The sequence below is a fragment of the Lissotriton vulgaris genome, chromosome 1_1 (assembly GCF_964263255.1).
Source record: "Lissotriton vulgaris chromosome 1_1, aLisVul1.2, whole genome shotgun sequence".
Taxonomy (NCBI): domain Eukaryota; kingdom Metazoa; phylum Chordata; class Amphibia; order Caudata; family Salamandridae; genus Lissotriton; species Lissotriton vulgaris.
The window spans coordinates 93,351,616-93,370,172 of NC_141685.1; the positions used below are offsets into that span (position 1 = coordinate 93,351,616).

Consider the following 18,557-nt stretch of genomic DNA (forward strand, 5'->3'; position numbering starts at 1 on the left):
AAAGCTTGTGGCCTACCATGAACCGTAGGTAGCGCCAGTGGGCAGGCAAGACGCGGATGTGAAAGTAAGCGTCCTGCAAGTCCAACGCTACCATCAAATCTCCAGGGTCGAGGGCAGACAAGACCTGAGCCAAGGTTAACATCTTGAACTTCTCCTTCCGGAGAAACCGGTTGATGTCCCTGAGGTCTAAGATAATACGCAGGCCTTTGTCCTTCTTGGGTACCAAGAAGTAGTGGGAATAGCAACCACGACCTACTTCTGGCACAGGGACGCATGTATCTCTTCTGGAATGGGAGACAGAGATTAGGGAACCCTCGTCAGCGGCAGATACCCAACTCCAAATCAAGCTGTTGGAGTTGCGAGCATTTCACTTGGCGGTGAAGGTCTTCCGGCCCACCATCACAGGAGGGCTGGAGCAGCTTCTCACAGACAAGACAGTCAATGGCGATGGGCTCATCAGGAGTCACATTAGAACTTGTTTGACAGCGAGCCCAGGATTCATTGGCTGCAGTTGTTTGGTACGACGAACAGGCGCTGGAACTGCTTGGTGGAATTTGACTTTCGTGAGCAGTACCCCTGCGTGTCGGTAGGCGTCGTCTGCGGCTCCGCGTCCGTCATCGTGATCACCGAAATGACGTCACTGGAGTACTTAGACGCCACCCTCGCTGACGTCAGTTCTGTACATAGCTTTCCGCGCCAGGAACGCAGAGCCATGCAAGAAACAGACACTGGTACCATGAAACTAGGGCCCTGACAGGGAAATTCCTGAACCCTAGATATCGGTTTGCAGAAACGGGGAGGATGGGTGGGGTGGTAAGGAATCTAACACTAACTAATGTTTCTTACAGATATAACGTTACCGATGGTAAGTAAATTGTGCATCTGAAAGAAACACGTTAGTGTTAGATTCCTTACCTTAGAATAGATACCCCAGCAATACCAACCCCGGTGGTGGGTCTGCGAACCAAAATCACACCAGGAAGTCCTGGAGAACAGAACGGCCAAAGAAGAAGTCTCTCCGGCCTTGGCTCTCCAGACAGTAATGCTTGGCAAACGTGTGCAGCAAGGCCCACGTAGCTGCCTGACAAATGTCCTGCAAGGGACTCCCCGTCTCAAAGCAGTAGTAGCCGCTGTAGCCTGAGTGGAATGGGCGCGCAGCCCCACAAGAGGTTCCTTTTTAGCCAAGGAATAACAGATCTTGATGCACAAAACGACCCACGAGAGATGGTCCGCTTGTGCACTGCCTGTCCCTTCTTAGCTCCCACCTAGCCAACAAAGACTTGGTCGTCCACCTGGAACTGTTGTGCGCGGTTCAGGTAAAAGGAGAGCGCACGTTTTAGGTCCAGACAGTGGAGCCTCTCTTCCTCTTTCGAGGGATGTGGAGGCGGAAAGATGGTGGGCATGGTAATGGTCTGTCCGATGTGAAAGGCAGTAACCTTACTAACTACAGGAAGGGAACCGGTCTGTTTGGTGTGATAGAAAGACCACAGATGTGAGAGCAGCTACAGTTCACCAATGATACATAACTCGCACAATCTCAGGCTTGAGCAAAGGCAGTAACCACCTTGGGTAGAAATGAAGGACGAGTCCTCAGAACAACTTTGTGCGGATGGACAGAGAGGAAAGCAGGCTAAGAGCCTGGAGCTCACTTACTCTTCTGGCCGAGGTGATGGCAACCAGGAAAGCAGTTTTTAGGGTCAGAAGACGGAGAGGGCAATTATGAAGTGGCTCAAAGGGAGCGCACATCAAAAGGGTAATAACCAGATTCAAGTCCCACTGAGGCATCACGAAAGGAACAGGAGGAAACATGTGCGTGATGCCTTTCAAGAATCTATTTACAACAAGGAACTTGAAAATAGAAGGCTGACCAGGAAGCCACTAGGAGGCTGAAATGGCCGAAAGATAGCCCTTGATAGAGCCCTGCTGGGCGACAGAAAGAAGAAAGGTGAAAACCTCTGAAAGAGGGGCAGAGAGATTATCCACAGCCTTTGCTGTGCATCATGCCACAAATGTGTTCCACCTGCAGGCATATACCGTTTTTGTGGGGGGAAGCCTGTCTGGCAGAACAGCATCACAGACTTCAGGAGGCAAGTCAAATGGCCTCAACTGTCGCTGCTCAATCTCCACGCATGAAGGTGGAGGCTGGACAGGTTCGGGTGGTGGACGTTCCCTGCTGCTGCGACAGAAGGTCCTCCTGAAGAGGCAGTCGAATCTGGGAATCGATTCACATTCTGAGTAGCTCGAGATACCAGCATCTTTGTGCCCAATCCGGAGCCACAAGGATGACTTGGGCCCGGTCGCGCCTGATCTTCTTCAGCACTCTGGGCAGAAGTGGGATAGGTAGAAAGGCGTACAACAGACCGCAACTCCACTCGCGACGAAAAGCGTCGCCGAGCGAGTGCCACCTTGCAAATTCCTACGCGCAGAACTGAAGACATTGCGCATTCTCTTCGGTGGCGAATAGATCTAACCAAGGCTCTCTCCACTGCTGAAAGAGACCTTGCGCCACGTCCGAGTACAGACGCCATTCGTGATCTATCATGCACCGGCGGCTGAGTTCGTCCGCCCTGGTGTTCGGTGAACCTGCCAGGTGTTGAACCACCAGGGTGATGCCCTGATATTCCAGCCATGTACAGAGGCGCAGAGCCTCCTGACATAGGGTCCACAACCCCACCCCGCCTTGTTTGTTGCAGTACCACATGGCGGTGGTGTTGTCCGTGAACACCTGCACTACATTTCTCCGGACAGAGGGAAGGAATGCCTTCAGTGCAAGTCGGATCGCCGGCAGCTCCAAAAGGTTGATATCGAGCCGGAGACCAGAGGCCTCGGATCTCCGCCTGTCCCATGTGGCCACCCCATCCCAGGAGGGATGCACCCGTCACCACTGTGTGCTCCGGTTGGGGAAGGGAGAGGGATCTGCCACTGGCCCAATCGCAGTCCATGAGCCACCACTGCAGCTGTCTCGCAGTGCCCTTCAAGATCAGAACGTGGTTAGTCAGGTTGCCCTGATGCTGTGCCCACTGGAACTTCAGGTCCCACTGGAGAGCCCGCATCCGCCACCTGGCGTGATGTACCAGCAGGATGCAGGAGGCCATCAGCCCCAGGAGCCGCAGGGTCATTCTGACCGAAACTCTGGATAAAGGCTGAAAGATTGGAAACAGAGCCTGAATATCCCAAACCGGCTGCTCGGGGGGATACACCCAAAACTGCGCCGAGTGTAGAACCGCTCCGATGAAGAGGATCTTCTGAGAGGGACTCAGGTGTGACTTCGGCACGTTGATGGAGAACCCCAGCGAGTGCAGGAGGCCGGCCGTACTCTGGAGGTGGAAGATGACTGTCTGGGGCGAGCCCGCCTTCAACAACCAGTGGTCAAGATAGGGGAAGACTGGAACCCCTAATCTGCGCAGATGAGCTGCAACCACTGCCATCACTTTAGTGAATACCCGGGGGGCACTGGTAAGGCCGAAGGGGAGCACGGTAAACTGAAAGTGCTCGTGGCCTACCATGAACCGCGTGTATCGCCGGTGGGCCAGCAGGACATGAATATGGAAATAGGTGTCTTGCAAGTCCAACGCTACCATCCAGTCTCTAGGGTCTACGGCAGCCAGAACATGAGCTAAAGTCAGCATCTTGAACTTCTCCTTCAGGAGGGAGCCGTTGACGCTCCTGAGGTCCAAGATAGAGCACAGGCCCCTTTTCCCTTCTTTGGAACCAGAAAGTAGTGGGAATAACAACCACGTCCTACTTCTGGACCAGGAACGCGCTTGATGGCCCCCTTGGCCAAGAGGGCCGTAACTTCCTCTCGCAGAAGTTGCAAGTGATCCCCCGACATGGTACTGTGGTGGCATGGCTGGAGGGGTCGCCTCAAAGGGGAGGGAGTAGCCCCTTCGGATGATTTGCAGCACCCACCTGTCCGAAGTGATGGAACGCCAGTGGAGTACGTAATGGCAAATCCTGCCTCCGACTGGCGTGGAATGAGCCTGAAAGCTCAGACTAGGAAGGCTTTAAGGCAGAAGCTGCGGGAGCTGATGTGGACTGACTGGCTCTCTGACCCCCTGCTCCACCACGGCGGGCAGCACGTCCGCGACCGCGTTGAGGCTGTACAAACGTGTGGGGGTGCCCCTTCCGTGGCCACGAAAGAGACGAAAAGCAGAAGTTTGCTGGCGCTGGCCCGACAGGCCCAAGGACTTGGCCATAGCCCTGAAGTCCTTAAAGTGCTCAAGCTCGCTATCTGCTTTGTCGCCAAAGAGGAGACGGCCATCAAAGGGCATGTCCATGAGTGTGTTCTGGACATCCCCTGAAAAACTGGCGAACCTCAGCCAGGCGTGACGAGTAATCGCCAGAGTCGTTGAATTTGCTCTGCCCAGCGAGTCCGTGGTGTCAAGTCCACATCGGATGGAATACCGTGCTGCGTCTCGCCCATCAGCGACAGCCTGGGCGAGCTGTGTCTGGGCCTCCGCCGGACACTGGGGTAGCACGTCCGCCACCGTATCCCACAGAGAGAGCGTGTAACAGCCCAAAAGGCATGAAGTGTTAATGGACCGCAATCCTAGGCTGACCGAGAAGAACAGTTTCTTGCCAAACTGATCTAGCCTTTTGGATTCCTGATATGGCAGAGCGGTCGGGAATGCGGTCTGGGACGTGGAGGCCTGGATAACCAGACTCCCAGGGGTGGAGTGGGTGGACAGAAAGCAGGGGTCGCCCGGAGCCGGGCGTTGGCGTCGGTCCACGTACTGATCCACAGGGAGAACTGTGGAGGGCTTGGACCAAGTGCCCATCAGAAAGTCAGTGAGGGCCTCAATAAACGGCAGCAGAGGCTTCGTAGAGCTGACTGGCTCAGAGAAGTGTGGCTCAATGGTTAGAGCGGCAGACCCTGATGCAGAGGTCTAGTCCGGGACCAGGGTTCAATTCCCCGCTTGGCGGGTCTTGTGCTCAAAAATTCCACGGACCTGATAATTCTCGTCTCGGTGCCTATTCCAATCATGGAGTCCCACTCTGCAACTCTGGGCAATAGCTTGCTTAATCTCCACAACGGCCCCCACAACGCTAAGGATGCCTGGCCTCCACCTTGGGGGTGCCCAGGAGTGGACACCTCACAGGGAAAGCCAGGATGGGTTCCACCGCGGTATTCGTACAAGCGCCTTGAGACCCTTGCGGGTGAGTAGTGCGCTATACAAGTATCAATTTACATTTACATTTCCTGGGGGTTGAGTACTGAGAAAAAGGGGTCCCAGTGTGGAAGCAACAATGATTTTACCATTTCAAACCAAAAAAAATCAAAAACAACAAATGAATCCACATTGTTTTAATTCACAATGAGGATGGGTATAACGAATATACAAAGTATCGTAGGTTGTACAGTGCCCAAGGGGGGAAGGAGGAAGTGATCGAGTGAGGATGGTGTGGTACGGGAGTTGTGACAGTAAAATCAACCTGAGTAACAAAATTACATTCGTATGTTAATTCAAATACAAAAATAGGACCAATGGTTCAATGCAGCAGTATATACATGTAATACTCCAGAAGTGCAAATAATCTCAAATTAGGTATGGAGTTGACAAATATCGGGACAGTTGTCGACGTTTCGACCCTCAATGTAACGCAGGGATTAGTGCAGCCCTTGCAGCAGGGTCTTCATCAGGACATGGAACTGGGCGGGCAACCTAATGAATATATATAAGTTCTGTTAATAGTTCAAAATAATCGTGGGACACAACTTAATTGTGAGTTGTAACAAAAAGCACACATCAACAAAGAGCATACCGTTATGATTATTGCTCTTCCTGTGAGGGGCTTTCATCGCCGTGGGTCATATTCATCAATAAGGGTGGGAGACAAATTAAATTAGAATTGTGGGAACCGAAGGTTCTGAGAGCAGCAGAATAAACATACTGTTATTCTTTTCAGAGGCTCAAAATGGATTACCGGTCATCATATACACAAGCGTTGTGTACTCACTTTGTGAAATTGAGAGAGCGGTGGAGGTCGAGACCGGCCCGCGGGCGGTGGATTTGGCCGTATCTGGAACAAGACATTGAGTTATACTTTACAGAGCAACGTCCTGTTGGAGTGACTCGGCACCAGAGACGAGTGGAGAAACATGCGCTTACCTACATAATGCGGTAGCTCGGCAAAAAGTCCAGAGGTGGTCTTAAGGGGATCACTCCGTAGTATCTGTGAAGCAATAAGTTAAAAAATGATCGTGAATAGAGGATCTCATCGGGGATCACGATCTCAAAGACTGCAGTGGCAGGGCGGATGAGGCTCACCGAGCACCGTCCCGTGGGAGTGACTCGACACCAGAGACGTGTGGAGAAAAGGGCGCTTACCTAATGCGGTAGCTCGGCAATAAGTCCAGAGGTGGTCTGAAGGGGATCACTCCGTGGTATCTATGAGGCAATAAGTAAAAAAATTATCGTGAATGGAGGATCTCATCGGAGATCACGATCTCAAAAGCTGGAGTGGCAGGGCGGATGGAACTCACCGAACGCCGACTTAATCGGGCATGTACTCCCGCTCGTGTCTGCGTCTGCAATCGCAAGACGAGCTTCCTGGTTAGGTTAGTAACTAGGGAACGGTGTCACGTGACTATGGGTCATGAATAGACATTGAAAAAAGACTGCGCGTTTAGTACGATTATAATACTTTAGCGGCAATTAATGGAGTTCGTTTGAAGTGCTCTATAATAGCCGAAAAGGTCATTGACATGATGAAATGATGATTAATCAGACATAGAAAAACCACAGACAATAGTTGCAAAAAGGATTAGATATAGAATTCCCCAGACACATTGGTGAAGCCATTGCAGTGTGTAACAACCAATCAAAGAGGAGCATCTTTAAGGATCTAACTAATTCTAACCGATTTTAGCTATTTTTGGCGTACCTCTCACATGAGGGTATAGGCCAGTTCTGAGTCAGATCAGTTCAGGATTATGCTACCACCCCAGGGTAGTCAGTTACATAGGAACATATTAGGGTAATATTGCTAACTGGGAAAAAGAGCTATCCTGTTCGTTGAGTCCATTATGGATAGAATTAAAAAGAAGCATCCACTTTACTTCGCGTACATTTAGAATACTAGCAATGTTACCACCTCGTGGTCCCAAAACTGCCTTTTCTAGTACCACCCACCGGAGACTATCTGGGGGGTGTGCCGCGAGTTTGAAATGGTCTACAAGTGGGGCGCCTTGGACCATACATCTGATCCTGCTCATATGTTGGAGAATTCTTACTTTAGCCTTTTGTTGGGTTTGGCCAATATAAATCAATTTGCATGGACATACTATTGCATAGATGATGTTAGATGTATTGCAATTGCTGTGGAATTTGAGTTTGATTCTGTGTTGGAGATGTACGAATTCCTTTGTTGGTATGGTGGTGTCACAGGCCTTGCAGTGGCCACACCTGAAGTGGCCAACAACTGGTGGAAGATTCCATAATGAGGTAATGGTGGGGTCATCAGGACTTGGTAGAAAGGACCGCACTACATAATCCTTCACACTTTTGGCTTTTTTGAAAGCATGTAATGGTGTAGCCATTTGATTGACATCGTCGGATATCAATTGCCAATGTTGGTTTACAATGCGTTTGATTTGATTGCTTTTAGTCGAAAACGTTGTCACACACACAATCCTGTTATTTTGTTCCTCTGTCCTGTCTTTTGGAGTGAGTAGTTCATCTCTTAGATAAAACCAGGCACGTTTCCTTGACTTCTTGACTAGCCGTCTAGGATAGCCCCGTTCTTGAAGACGGTTCGCAAGGTCCTCAGATTCCTTGAAATAGTGATCTTTGTTGGAACAGTTCCTCCGGATACGGAGGAACTGTCCGAATGGCAAGTTGTCACGGAGTGCGCGAGGATGATGGCTGGTATATTGTAACAGTGAATTCCTCTCAGCAGGTTTGCGATAGAGTGAAGTGAATAAGGTTCCAGACTCCTCGTAGATGGTAATGTCCAGAAAATTGATAGTTTTGTTGTCCAATTGGCTTGTGAATTTGAGATGGGGTGATTGTTGATTCAACCATATGAAGAACGATGATAATACCTCAGTGTCGCCACTCCAGATTAACAGTATGTCGTCAATATATCGCATCCAGAGACTGAGTTGGTCTCTGAATGGATTGGAGTTGTTTAGTACAGTATCATCTTCAAATGCCGCCATGTATAGAATTGCCACGTCTGGGGCGAAGGGAGCCCCCATCGCTAAGCCAGAGATCTGAAGATAGAATTGATTTTTAAATATTAAAAGGTTTTTTGTCATTGCAATCGTCAGAAGAGCTACAATGAACTCTGTTGGAACTTGCACTGGAGCAGGTCGTTGGTTTAGACACCTGGTTATCACAGCTAAAGCTTCCTGTTGAGGGATGCAGGTGTAGAGCGATACCACATCGCATGTAGCTAGTACTTGACACTGTAGGTCGAAGGATCGATTCTCGACAATGTTTATAGTGTGCATGGTGTCACGCAGGTATGATTGAGTAGACTCTGCGAGAGGTTTAATGAAGAAATCGATATACTTCCCAAGTGGTTCCAGTATGGACCCACAGCCAGAGACTATGGGGCGTCCCGGGGGGTGGTCCATGCTTTTGTGTATTTTGGGTATAGTATAAATGGTTGCCAGTCGTGGATGTTTTTGATTAAGATATAAAAATTCGTGTTCAGACAGAAAACCCTGGTCCAGGCCAGCTTGCGTCAGCTGCTGAATTTCGATGGCGGTGGCTTTTGATGGATCCGATCTTAGTAGTTGGTAACTGGTCCCATCGTTTAATTGGCGCAAGATCTCGGACTCGTAGTCGGACATGTCTTGGATCACAATTGCGCCGCCTTTATTCGCTGGCTTAATCACCACATCGTTGTTGCGGGCGAGTGATTGCAGGGCCAACTTTTCAGTTTTACAGATGTTGTACTTTGTGAATGATTTTGTATCCAGAATTTGTTGCACATCTCTCCAAACAACGGTCTCATAGGCCACTATTTTGTGTGACATGGCACTGGCATGCGGTACAAAGGTAGATGGTGTTCGTAATCCTGTCAATGAAGGGTTGGACCGTGCATCAGAATTGCGAAAAAAATATTTCAGCCGTATTTTTCGAAAGAACTTGAAGAGTTCAGTTCGTATTGTAAAGTTATCAGGTCTGTGGGTCGGTACATATGATAACCCTTTGTTTAGAACTTTGATTTCATCCTCGTTCAAGTTGTGTTGAGATATGTTGATAACGGGGCTCAGGATCTCAGGAGTGTATACCATCGGTAGGTTTTGTTGCGTGTTACCCTCTCCCCATGCTGTTCCGGTTGAAAGTGCACTTGCTTCGGGGCCTGGCCTCGTCCTCCGTCCCAATTGTTCGTATTCTGTTGGCCGCGTTGCTGGCCACCTCGCCAGTTGTTGCCTCTGCCACGGGATGGACGCCATGGTGCTTGGCGTTGTCCTAAAAAAGGGTTATAATGATGTTGCTGGTAGCCGTAGTTTTGATAATTAAAGAAAGGGACTGGGGCCTGAACTATTAATAGAACTTATATATATTCATTAGGTTGCCCGCCCAGTTCCATGTCCTGATGAAGACCCTGCTGCAAGGGCTGCACTAATCCCTGCGTTACATTGAGGGTCGAAACGTCGACAACTGTCCCGATATTTGTCAACTCCATACCTAATTTGACATTAATTGCACTTCTGGAGTATGACATGTATATACTGCTGCATTGAACCATTGGTCCTATTTTTGTATTTGAATTAACATACAAATGTAATTTTGTTACTCAGGTTGATTTTACTGTCACAACTCCCGTACCACACCATCCTCACTCAATCACTTCCCCCTCCCCCCACTTGGGCACTGTACAACCTACGATACTTTGTATATTCGTTATACCCATCCTCATTGTGAATTAAAACAATGTGGATTCATTTGTTGTTTTTGAATTTTTTTTGTGTGAAATGGTAAAATCATTGTTGCTTCCACACTGGGACCCCTTTCTCTCAGTACTCATTCAACCCAGGTCCCAGTGACTATTTTTGGGTAAACCCCCCCATATATATACGACTGGCGGTTGAAGCACCTCGGTGAGGAAGTTAGTCCTCACGCTGCTGCAGGGAGCTCAAGGGCTAGGGCCTTGGCCGCCCTGCGCAACACCACAGCATAAGTAGCCCCCTCCTCCATAGTCACGGAGGGAGGAGAGAGAAAACCAGTGTCAGGCGAAGTGGCTAGACCACTGGCATCCCCCAGCTCATCATCCTAGTCCTGACTTAACTGGCACTGCTGTGCCAGAGGGTCCTCAGACCCCTCCCAGTCCTCCCCTTGATCCGTGTCCTGATTAACAGGCATGTCAAATGTCAAAGGTTCTTATATAGTGCCTTATCACTGATAGGTCTCAAGGCGCTTGCTTTGGGAACCCGTCCTGGCTTTTCCCTGTGAGATTATCCCTACTGGGCATCCCCAAGGTGAAAGCCAGGCCTCCCGCCGCTGGGAGGCCGTAGTGGAGATTAAGCAAGCTATTGCAGAGTCTGAACCCGTGATTCGAGTAGGCACCGAAGCGAGAATTGTCGAGTCCGTGGACATTTGGGCTCAAGACCCTGCCGCGTCGGGAATTGAACCCTGGTCCCGGGTCTGACCTCTGCTTCAGGGTCTGCCTCCTCTAACCAGTGAGCCACACTTGCATAAATGACAGAGCCGGGTCATAGGTGAAGGGCTCACACCCATCGACATCGGGGACGGCACTGCTCCGACGCCGAACCGGGACTGGGGCTAAAACCTGAGACGGTGTTGTCCGAGGATGGCGCCGGGGTCAGCACCAGCGGAGGAGTCATAAGGTCAACTGGCGTCGACCGGGATCCAGGCCTGGATCCCACGGGGTCCTGCACGCCGAGACCGAAGTTGCTGACGGCACCGGGGCCGAAGCCGCCAGCAAGTTAGGACTCCCAGTCGGACCCGCGGGCCCGAAGCCACGCCGGCAGGTGTCGACGGCGGGAAGAGAGTCCTCTTGGCTACGAGGAAGTCTCTAATATCGCCCGGAGTCGCATTCAGTCCAGGGACCAGAGGGTGTGGGACAGGATGCGACTCCTGAGCCGCGTGAGTGGCGAGGGGAGTCCTCACTGCTTCTTTTTGACATGCCTCGGCTTACCCGAGTGCGAGGACTTGGATCCGGATGATCGGTGATGACTGCGGCTCCGCGACCAGTTCCTCGACTTCCTCCCCGACTGGGACCTCAAGCGGCACAAAGTCGACTGCCGGAGCTCGAGGAGCTTACGGGAACGCTCCCGCCTAGCCTTCGACGTCAAGGCCCGGCAGTCGGAGTACGACTTGTCATCGTGGTCGCCCCCAAACAGTAGGAACACCGGCGGAGGGGGTCGGTAACAGACATCAGTCGGTGATAGGTGTCACACAGCTTGAAACCGGGCATCCCTACTGGCACCAGGAGTCGAGTCGACTCGACAAAGATAGACAAAAATGTCCAAAAAGTTAGTAAAAAATGACTAAAGGTACGTGCTCTTCCCGGATCTGCGCTAGCTGGCGCGGAAAAAAGAAGAACTGACGTCAGCGCACGAGGGCGGCGTCTAAGTACTCCAGCGACATCATTCCGGCGATCACGACACCGACGACGGACACGGAGCCGCAGACGACGCCTACCGACGCGCAGGGGTACTGCTGACGAAAAACTTTCCATATCCAGTCTGACGCCTGGGGGTAATTCTAAGGTAAGGAATCTAACACTAACGTGTTTCTTTCAGATTCTGTCTTTCAGATACTAGCTTTTTTGGCATAAGGATTTTCTCCAGTGTGGAGTTTCTCATGGTGAGATAGCGTTTTTCTCTGCAGCTCTTCTGGCATTCAGAACACTCATAAAGTTTTTCATCAGTATGGAGAATCGCTTATGATTAGTGAGGCTGTGCCTATCAGATAGGAATTTCTGGCATTCACAGCATTGGTAATGTTTTTCCCCTGTGTGCGTCTGCTCATGTAGAGGGAGATTGTGTTTAAAACTGATGCTTTTCTGGCACTAAAATATTTTGATGGTGTGTTTTCTTATGGCGCTTGAAATTATCTCTACCTCTGAATCTTTTCTGACTATTAGAGCACTGATACTTTTCTTCTCCAGTATGGATTCTCATATGTTTAGTGAGATTACATTTAAGGCTGAAACATTTTTGGCATTTGGAGCACTGATAAGGTATTTCCCCAGTGTGGGTTCTTATATGGTAAGTGAGACTGCCTTTTTTACTGAAACATATCTGGCATTCGAGCACCTATATGGTTTTTCCCCAGTGTGGGTTCTTATATGATTAATGAGACTGTTTTTTTGGCAGAAATATTTTTGGCATTCAGAGCACTGATATGGTTTTTCCCCAGTGTGTGTTCTTATATGCTGAGTGAGACTGGTTTTTTCACTGAAACATTTGTGGCATTCAGAGCACCGATAAGGTTTTTCCCCAGTGTGGGTTCTTATATGATTAATGAGACTGTTTTTTTGCCCAAAACATTTTTGGCATTCAGAGCACTGATAAGGTTTTTCCCCAGTGTGGGTTCTTATATGCTGAGTGAGATTGCTTTTTACCCTGAAACATTTGTCACATTCAGTGCACTGATAAGGTTTTTCCCCAGTGTGGAATCTCACATGCCCAGTTAGAAGTGATTTAAGTGTGAAATCTTTTGGGCATTTAGAGCACTGATAAGGTTTTTCCCCAGTGTGGGTTCTTATATGCTGAGTGAGACTGAGTTTGTCTCTGAAACATTTCTGACATTCAGAGCATGGATAAGGTTTTTCCCCAGTGTGGGTTATTGTATGTTGAGAAAGAGTTCTTTTGTCAGTGAAACATTTCTGGCATTCAGAGCACTGATAAGGTTTTTCCCCAGTGTGGATCTTTGTATGCTGTGTGAGTCTACTTTTTAAACTGAAACATTTCTGGCATTCAGAGCACTGATAAGGTTTTTCCCCAGTGTGGATTCTTATGTGCCGTGTGAGTCTACTTTGTACACTGAAACATTTCTGGCATTCAGAGCACTGATAAGGTTTTTCCCCAGTGTGGATTCGTATGTGCCGTGTGAGTCTACTTTTTACACTGAAACATTTCTGGCATTCAGAGCATTGATAAGGTTGTTCCACAGAATGGGTTATTGCATGTTGAGAAAGACGTTGTTTGTTACAAAACCTTTCCTGGCATTCAGAGCACTGGTAAGGTTTTTCCCCAGTGTGGGTCCTTGTATGTTCAGTAAGTCTTCTTTTGTCACTGAAACATTTCTGGCATTCAGAGCACTGGTAAGGTTTTTCCCCAGTGTGGGTCCTTGTATGTTCAGTAAGTCGTCTTTTGTCACTGAAACATTTCTGGCATTCAGAGCACTGGTAAGGTTTTTCCCCAGTGTGGGTTCTTGTATGCCGAGTGAGACTCTTTTTTTCACTGAAACATTTCTGGCATTCAGAGCACTGATAAGGTTGTTCCACAGAATGGGTTATTGCATGTTGAGAAAGGCTTTGTTTGTTACAAAACCTTTCCTGGCATTCAGAGCACTGGTAAGGTTTTTCCCCAGTGTGGGTCCTTGTATGTTCAGGAAGTCTTCTTTTGTCACTGAAACATTTCTGGCATTCAGAGCACTGGTAAGGTTTTTCCCCAGTGTGGGTCCTTGTATGTATAGTAAGTCCTCTTCTGTCACTGAAACATTTCTGGCATTCAGCGCACTGGTAAGGTTTTTCCCCAGAGTGGGTTAATGCATGTAGATATAGACTCGCTTTGACACTAAACCTTTTCTGGCATTCAGAGCACTGATAAGGTTTTTCTCCAGTGTGGATTCTCATATGCACAGTGAGATAAGATTTACGCCTGAAACTTTTTTGGCATACTTTGCACTGAGAGTGGTTTCCCCCAGTGTAGGCATGAGCGGATTTTGCGGATTGGCAATCCGCGAATTTGCGGATTTGCAAACTCGCAATCCGCAAAATCCGCGAATTTCCGCGAATTTGCGGATTTTTTTTTTTTTTTGTGTTCGCCCGTGTTTCTGCCAGTTCGCGAGGGTTTTTACAATTTCGCAATTTGCGAACTTACCTGTCGGGTCGCAAGTTTTGCGAACTTGTTTTTTCTACGTGTCCAACCTGTTTGGGACACTCTTCTTCATCACTGCCACTCTCTGTCACCACTGCCACTCTCTGACTACTCATGCCACCCTCTGGCCCACCCATGCCACCCTCTGTTTCATCACCACACCCTCTGGTTGTCCAGTGTACATTATTTTCGGCAAAGCAAAGCACACCTTCCCTGCCTCAAGTGACCTGAATTAATTTGGGGCTGATTAATGTGTCACAGAATATTTTTTTAGCTGGCACCTGCTTCCTTAGTGCGCCCTGATTAGTGATCTTTTGCACTTGCTAAGTGCTTTCATTGTTGCAAAATTAGTTACAACACCTGCCCTGCCCCAACTGACAATAATGAATTAGGGGCTGATTAATGGATTTTAACTTCCAGCCTGGCTCCTGCTTGTCTCCCTTAGCTGTAATTCAGGACCTTTGTGGCATATGTGTAACTATTCTGAGGTTCAGAGCAGGGTCACATAATAGTTGCAACTGGCAACTGAACTCTGGAGGGGCCCCTCAGGAAGCACTACAGGAAATGGCTACTAATGATGTGCCTGAACTTTTGAACCTGGTAAGTAGTTACTTTCAGTTTTGCTTAGATCATATTTCTGCAATTTCGCACTTATTCGCGGGGCGCGAACTCACGCGAACAGTGCGAGCAGTGCGAGCAAAATCCGCTGCTCGCGGATTTGCGGATTTTTCAGGAAATTCGCAAATCTCGCGGATTGCGGATTTCCCGAAAATCCGCAAAATCCGCGAGCGGAACGGATTTTCCGCCCATGCCTACCCCAGTGTGCATTGTGTCAAATTCTGTGAGATAAGATTTATGGCTGTATCTTTTTTGGCACATGTAACTTTTTCCCCCGACTTAGGTTATTTTGCCTTGATTGAGGCGGTTTTGAACACTGAATTTGTTCTCACAGTCCGTGTTTTTATAAGGTGTATTCCTAGAGTTAATATCTCTACGTTTAGTTTTCTCTTGCTTATATGCCACAGTAAGAGTGAACCCGATTTTAGAGTTAGGCTTGTTTAGATAATGTTCAGCATTTATCTCTAAAAGAAATTGTGTGTAATCTTTTTAACACTTGAATTGAGCAAACTATGTCTGGAAGCAGCCCTGTAACACCTGTCGAAATATTTCTAGCAGATAATAGTCTTTAGGTTATAGCCTATCCGGCAGCAACTTATTTTGTGACTGAAGATTTTCTCAAATCTATTTGTATAGGTTCTTAGCAATGCAGTGATAAGGTGTTAGTCTGATATTTATTAATTAAACTGATAAGTACCTTTTTGCACTGACGTAATGGCAGTAACTGAGGGCGTTAGAACGTGCACAGTACTATTGTGGATCACGAGTCTCAGAACATCAGTTCCTTTTACCCTTTCTATGTTTGGTGTAAGGTTAAGGTTTGTAGTTCTGAAGACGAGGATTTATTTACATTACCTATAGCGCAACTGTGCTCATTTAATCCATTTTTATATTTAACAGTTTTATATATCACTCATTCACAGCAGATACTGTTGAGGCAATTTACATAGAATTACAGAACAGTACACAATAAAAAATAAACAATCTGAGATGGTTATGAACACAATAAAGTGGTGAATTTTTAAGGTTTTCGCAAGAGTGAGCAGAGTGGGTCGTGGTTTTCTACCCAGAGTCAGATAGTCTCAAACTTGTGTAACTGGTTAAAAACAGTTGTTGAACAAAGGTGATTTTCCAATCTTTCGGTTGTTAACGTGTCAGCTTCAGATTCTTCTCTCAGCGTCTTTTCTTTGGTGGTCTGCAGAAGAAACCTTTTGTTATAACTTTCTTTTTATGCAGTGTGTGCTTCCTCTCTAGAATTACATGATGTTTTAGATGAAGGTTATTCTGTACACAGATATGGCTTTGCTCTGGGTTAATGAAATGCTAAATTAGAGACTTCACTTACAGTATAGTACTTTCCTCAGCTCCCACTTCCTCGACACACTTAGATTTTGGAAATTGTTTGAACATAGAATGCTGGATGTCCTTCAGTTTTTCAAAATAATCCTTCTTAAGGCACAGACTTCAGTTGCCTGGTGCTAAATCTTGCTTTCTTCGTCAGTCATTTCAATCACCTATAGTATTAAAATTAAATAGTTAATACATGAAAATTTCCCAAAATATAATTTACAAGCCAAATCAATGCAGAGTTGCAGAATTTTGAAAATGTTGAGCTGGTTTTCATACAGAGCAGAGTGTAGAATTGTAGCCTGAGAGTACGTGGATGTAGGAGTGAGGCTTTATAGAATTTTCAACATTTTATTAAGCTCACAAAGGATACATGCACCCTATTTATTTATTTATTTAATATATTTGTAGAGCGCAAGCCTGTCACCCAAAGGGCATCCTGGCGCTTTGATCAGAGAACCGTGCACTTTGACTGAAGTAGTCGCGCAACCATTATTTAGGGAATAAGTGCGTTTTTAAGGCCTTCCTGAATGGAAGATAGTCCTTGTGACTCCTTAGAGAGAGTGGGAGGGAGTTCCATAATTTAGCTGCAGCCACGCTAAAAGAGCGACCACCCATCCTCACTCTTTGAAACCTTGGCACCACCAGGAGGTGAGCCGACGAAGACCGCAAAAGCCGTGGGACCGAGTACCATGCAAACATATTTTGCAGAGGGATAGGGCCCAAAAGGTGTACAGCTCTAAACACCAAGCATGCCGCTTTAAACTGAACCCGTAGATCTACCGGAAGCCAATGCAGATCTCGTAGCGCAAGAGTGGAAGAGCTAGACCTGGGCCGGGAAAGGGCCAGCTTAGCGGCCATGTTCTGCACCCGCTGAAGCTTCCCTATCAAATTTTTTGGGGCCCCCAAAAGAAGTCCGTTGCAGGAGTCGAGCCGACTTAATATGGTCCCACGGACTACTTCCGGCCTGGCATGAACAGGGAGAAAAGGCAGGACTCTGCGTAACATGCGTAGCAGCATCATACACGTTCCAGTGGTTTTGTTGACGTGTATGTCAAGTTGTAAATTAGGGCCAAACATTACCCCCAGGTTGCGTGCTGACTCCGATGCCAGCACTGGTTCGGAAAAGGTACTGGGCCAGAAGTTCTCGGGCAGTGCCCGCGGAATACGATCAGTAGAACAGTGGAGCACCTCCGTCTTCGAGCTGTTGAATTGCAGAGAGTTAGCTCGTAGCCAGTCCGCTGTGGCTGCCATACAGCGATGGAAGGTGCCCAGCGAGACCGCATTATTCCCTTCCAAGGAGAAGACCAGCTGGGTGTCGTCGGCATAATTAAATGCCGAGACACCGAAAGATTTTATTAGCTGGACTAAAGGGCGGAGGTACAGGTTGAACAGTATCGGGCTGATGGCCGAGCCTTGTGGAACCCCTTGTCCTATTTTCCTTGGCTCAGAGCTGAAAGGCGGAAGTGAGACCAACTGTTGTCTACCACCAAGATATGAAATCAGCCAGTCTCTAGCCCCCTCGGTGACCCCGCACTCCTCCAGCCTCCGGACCAGGGTCCGATGGCAGACCGTATCGAACGCGGCCGACATGTCGAGCAGCACCAAAAAGGCTGCCCGACCACTGTTGACACGCGAACGCAGATTGTCCAATACGGTCACCAGCGCGGTCTCCGTCCCATGTCCAGGGCGGAAGCCAAACTGGGCCTCGTCGAACCACCCGATGTTCTCCAGGAAGCCAGAGAGAGAGCGAGTTACCCACTTTTCCAGGATCTTGATCGGAAAAGGAAGCAAGGAGATCGGCCTGTAGTTGGAGAAACAGGCCGGATCCAAAGTTGGCTTTTTTAGCAGAGGCGACACCACTGCTAACTTCCAGCTTTCTGGCACCGACGCCGATTCCAAGGATTGGAGGCAGATCGAAAACAGAGGCGGAAGAAGTTCTGCATGAAAGGCCTTCCAAAACTTGGGGGGCAGCGGATCAAGCGGAGACCCCGATGACACCGAATGAGCAATCTTACAAAATTCTTCAAAGGAAGGGGGGGGGGGAAAATTCAGCCGGGATAGCCTGGTTAAAATGGTCGAGGCTCCCGGCCCAAGGGCAGCGGTAGCCGTCTGGGGTCGACTGGGCTGCTCCACCGGAGCTCCCACACCGATCGGCTGGGGTCGACTGGGTGAGCTGCCCAGAGCTCCCAGATCAGAGGCAGCAGTGCACGTCTGGGGTCGACTGGGCTGCTCCACCGGAGCTCCCACACCGATCGGCTGGGGTCGACTGGGTGAGGTGCCCGGAGCTCCCAAATCAGAGGCAGCAGTGCACATCTGGGGTCGACTGGGCTGCTCCACCGGAGCTCCCACACCGATCGGCTGGGGTCGACTGGGTGAGCTGCCCGGAGCTCCCAGATCAGAGGCAACAATGCACGTCTGGGGTCGACTGGGCTGCTCCTCCGGAGCTCCCACCCCGATCGTCTGCGGTCGGCTGGGTGAGCTAGCCAGAGCTCCCAGCCCCCGGTCGGCAACACTAATACAAGATCGACTAGACAGGCCATTCCCAGGCTGGCCTCCGCAGATA

General features: G+C 48.8%; 1 protein-coding gene across 1 annotated transcript in view; it reads right to left on the reverse strand.

Annotated features, from left to right (window-relative positions):
* Positions 1–13,863, reverse strand: part of LOC147737528 (uncharacterized) — a gene marked incomplete at its 5' end in the record, with an annotated part of 327,972 nt that extends 314,109 nt beyond the window's left edge. The window contains 1 exon segment of the mRNA XM_086924375.1: positions 12,186–13,863. Within this exon segment, the coding sequence (XP_086780501.1) occupies positions 12,186–13,863 (1,678 nt within the window).
* Between the last annotated feature and the right edge of the window lie 4,694 nt (positions 13,864–18,557).